Genomic DNA, 4,609 nt, shown 5'->3' on the forward strand with positions numbered 1-4,609 from the left:
GCTGCCGGGTGTGCAGCTCCTGCACGCTGTCAGCTCGCCCCTGCTTGCAGGGGTCGCCGTGGCTATAAACAGCTGGCCCTCCATCCCTGCTGGGCGCCTGTCCCCCAGCAGAATCGTAGACACTGGGGGTTGGAAGGAACCCCAGGAGGTCATGTCGTCTGACCCCCTGCTCAAAGCAGGACCAGCCCCAACTAAAGCGTGCCAGCCAAGGCTTTGTCTAGCTGGGTCTTAAACCTACAACCTTGCTGGGTGGCCTGTTCCAGTACTGACAAGCATTTGAGAGAGTGCCCCCCACCTCCCAAGTGCCAGCTTTGCTGTGGCTTTCACTGTGGCATCGCAGCTTGACTGGTGTGCCTGTCTGTCCCAGCAGCCTGCTCAGGATTTGTGAATGGAGAAGGGACCGACAAGACTGAGAATGACGTTTACCATGAAGGAAACAGCGGGCATTCGGGGACTGTCCAGCTCTTCCAGACCAGGGCGGGCTCCGAGTATGAAGAAGAGAAGGACAGAGGGGTTACTTCCTCTGGGGATTATTTTATTGAGCTCCCAAGAGGTATGTGTCATCCCCGCCACCCCCAACACATTTCGGGATGTGCTGTGCTGCATTAACTTTGCCTGTGGGAAGGGGAAAGGGCTGTGACATTTGGTTCGTGCTGGAGGGAAAGAGAGGGAGGGATGAGCAGTGCTAGCTGCAGAGGGGCTGAGTGGGATCAGATTTTCCCCAAAGGACAACAGACACAGGCCCCAGGCTGGAGGTGCAGACTCTGCAGGGAAGTGAACAGAGCAGGTTGTTAAAAGGAAGGAGTTTTCACTGTTTGGTACTGGAGTCACCTGGAAATGAAGGACTTACCCAGGGGTTTCTTTACTATCAGTCTACTGGAGTAAGCGTCCCAGAGCAGTGTGGCATGCTCCCATAACTAGTGAGCTAAATTATGCTCTCAATTAACTCTGTGGCATTAGCCATGATTCAACAATTGCTCTGATTCAGCAAAGTACTTGAGCAAATGCTGAAGTTCCATTGACTTCAAAGCATGCTTTTAAAATTAAACTGGGTACTTTATTCAATAGGCATTGATTTAAGTATGTGCTTAAATACTTTCTTGATTTGGGACTTCGTACCTGGGGCTACTTGTGGGGTGCTGAGCAGGGTATGACTAGCAGATGGATGGATGAGGAAAAAGTTTCTGTAATCAGAGTGAACTCTCAGCCTTTGTCTGGAAGTAGAGGACAGCTAAAGGCAGAAAAAACATTGCAAGAGAACAGGACGGATAGTGAGAGCCAAAGGTGCTTTTCTGTCTTTGACTTACATATGCTAAGCCTGAGCCATGAGAGAAGGAATACTGGGGTGGGGGAAGAAGAGATGTGGGCAGAGAGCCAGGCCAGGCCAGAGTGTTCCCACAGAAATTCCTGGCTCATGTGCTTTGTGTCACAGTTCAGGTTTTTTTTAGTAGTTCTATGTTTGTGCTTTTTTGCCTTCTGTTACCATGAAGTCCCCTGTGCTCAAACCCAGGGCTGCATTCCTATGACCCCCAAATCCCGACAGACATGCTTCCTGTTCCCCCAAGTCCCTGGCAACACTTCCTATATCTAGCACTCTGTTTTCTACTCTGGACATTCATTTTTGTAATGCTTAATGCAGTGCTATCTTGACAGTGGAGAAGGGGAGACTGCAATTAAAGGGTTTGTATAGCACAGTTATTGTAGTAACATACTCTCTCTCTCCGGGAAAATCCTGTAATATTTAATGACATCAAGAGATGGAAATAGCTCTATAAACCTATAGAATTTAATATCGGAGATTTTTTCCATCACCCCACAGCAATTTTTTTTGGGCCTAGGTTTTCTTATTCAGTTCTGTAGGATGGTCCCAGAAAATGTACAGGTTTCCCTCACTTTATGCAGGTTCTGTATCTGTGAATTCACTCGCGCAGTGACCCTCTTTATACCAAAAATTCATTATGTGAGGTAAATTCACTCTTACGTGATTGGTGTGGTGGAAGCCCACAATCAGCTGCTTTGTGCAGTGCATTGTGGGAGTGATGCACACCAAAATATAGTTTCCTGTGTGGATCTGTGCTCCTCGTTTGTTGTCTCTGATACGTATTTCTGTAGTTGCCATCCCCATTATGATAGTGCCCTGTGCTTGTGTGCCATTGGTGAGTACTAAAATTGCCTTGTAAAAGTGGTAGAAATGGGTCTAGGGACCAGTACAGTTGAGGTCTTGGAAAGTATCCCTATTCCTTACGTTGTAAAGTTGGTTCCCTTTATGCAAATATGAGTTGTGTGCTGTTTTCCAGGAATGCATGTACAGCATAAAGTGAGGGAAACCTGTATATGAAATTCTATCATACTCCTTTATATCCTGCAGGGCTCTGTCTTGTGGGTTAATCCAGTGGGATGGTTTGTTTCCCAGCCCTATCAGTAATAGTCAGTGCTTTGTCAAGGAGGAAAATTGCCTGTAGCTCCCTGCTCACCACCCGCACATTGCTACCCTTCATACCTAGCTGGGAAATGCCACTACACTGTCCCTTCTGCAGAGGTGCTTGGTTCAGGATTTGCTCTCTTGTGCTCTCTGTCCATTTGTCTGGTTTCTCTTACCAGGGTTGGAGCCAAAAAATGTCCCATTGAATAGTGCAGGAGGCTAGGCTTCAGCTTGATTGTGACCAGGATTTGACACGCAGGCAAATTCAGACCTGGTGTTAACAGCATAACTCCACTGAGGTCACCAGGCTTACGCCAGTATACGTCAATGCTGACTGGACCAGAGACCAGCGTTTCATACTCTGGTCTTTCCTCATTTTTTGTTCCCCTTCCTGTCATGTCTCTGTTCCTGTCGTTTTCTGACGCACACTGTCTAGCTTTACAGCACCAGGATGAGCTATTGCATCCAAAGGGAGTCAGTTCTGGGGAAATTTGCCTCCATCTCTTTCTGTGCTTTCCATTAATCTTTCTCTTCCTTTCTTGTCCCCATCAGAATCTCTCCTCATCACTGCTCCTCCCAGTTCTCTTCACCTCGCTTTGATCCCATATCCCTTCCATTTCTCCACAGATATTTCTGCCCTCTTCAGATAGGGCAGATAATTCTTCCCTTCCAATAGGAATCAGCGAGCTTTTGGAAGGGTGAGAAGCATCCACCCAGGTGCATGAGTTGATGGGCCCAGAACCTTTCTGGGTTGAATAGAAAGAACAAGAAGTAGCTCTGGGGAGTCAAAGGTCCCCATGACACATTACACTTATGCTGTGATTTAATGTATTAATTGCAGCATAATTGACAAGGGTGCTATACGTGCACACAGTCTGAGGCACCATGAAATGGCAGATCTGCCAGAAAATTGTTCCATGTATAATGTAGACAATTTTATGGCTGCTTTGTATGACGCTTTACACTGAAAATATAGCTGTGCCAACAATCGGTGATTCTTGCCTGGGCTGGGGACTGCACTAGGATCTAGAATGAGCCCCAGTGCGGTCCCAAGCCTACACTGACAATCAGCTGATTGTCATCCCTGTCTGCAGACCTGTGGGCACCCAGTTTTCAACTTGCCAGTGCAGGGGGAGCCTGGAATCATAATCTCGGGCTTCCCCTGCACTGATGAGTAGGATATGATAGGGATCTGATCCTCAATCCCAAAATCATGCCTCCTGCTACACACATGTGGCATGGCAGGAAATGCAGTTGGGACTGGAGATTACATCTAGTGGTGTATCTAAGTGAATATTTGTTGGGGGCTAGAGTCACCAATTCTTGCTGCCGCTGCACTGTCTAGGGCAGTGTTTATACAAGTGAAAGCTTATAGTGCCCGGGGCAATCATGGGTAGTTCCAAGGGGTTAAATTTTATTATAATATGAAGCAAAGGAAATCTGGCTTCTCTAGTTCTTGCCCACTCTCCTGTCCATGGCTTAGTACCCTCTGTCAGCCTCAAAATGCACACAGATGGGATGGAGTTATTGTTATTATTGAAATGCTTCACTCTAACTTGCGTGGTAAATGTAAGGGGCCGTGCCAACTTTGCCCTTAGAGTGAGAGCTTTCTACTATGAAATGGATGATAAATAATGCTTTTCTCTGGGTTGGGAACCCCTTCTGCTTTGTGCTCTTTAGGGGTGCCACATTTCTCCTTCCAGTCCCTGTCAGGTCTGGAGCCTCTAGCTGCTGTTTCAATCTTGCCAGTGGAGGGGAAGTGTGTCTGAGCTATTCCAAGGAACTGAAGTCAGGAACACACTCTCTGCCCTCACTTCTTATGCCCCTGCTCATCCATACCCCTCCCACGTGCTATACCTGTCAGCCCATTGCTGATGCCTGCTGGCCTGAATGCAGTAGTGGTCTTATCAGATAGCTTCTCCCAAATGACAACCAGTGATGTTACCTTTGTTCCTCTGATTTCATGACAGAGGGACACAAGCACAAAGATCTAGGAGTGGGTGGCAGCTGGGGGGCCAGTTTGGAGGAGTAAGCAGTGTGGTTCTGCATGTCTTTTCCTGGTCCCTGTGATAGCATGTTCCTGTGAGCACTGCCCTGTACTGCTAGTCACAATGCCTGCAGCAGAGAGATAAACCAAAGGGACCCCTAACTGGAAACAGGGAATTCTTGTACATAATATTTTGGTTG

The 4,609-nt window shown here is 47.5% G+C and overlaps 1 protein-coding gene across 2 annotated transcripts in view; it reads left to right on the plus strand.

The window, feature by feature from the left end:
- The window catches only part of HBEGF (heparin binding EGF like growth factor), a 25,810-nt gene that overhangs the window by 5,212 nt on the left and 15,989 nt on the right, over window positions 1-4,609 (plus strand). The window contains exon 2 of one of the 2 annotated variants that reach the window (XM_019506594.1): window positions 368-553. In XM_019506594.1, the coding sequence (XP_019362139.1) occupies window positions 368-553 (186 nt within the window). The remainder of the gene's footprint in view (window positions 1-367; window positions 554-4,609) is intronic. The other variant, XM_019506595.1, reaches the window with a different exon arrangement.

The sequence above is a fragment of the Gavialis gangeticus genome, unplaced genomic scaffold (genome assembly GCF_001723915.1).
Source record: "Gavialis gangeticus isolate Ggan-Ray unplaced genomic scaffold, GavGan_comp1, whole genome shotgun sequence".
Classification (NCBI taxonomy): domain Eukaryota; kingdom Metazoa; phylum Chordata; order Crocodylia; family Gavialidae; genus Gavialis; species Gavialis gangeticus.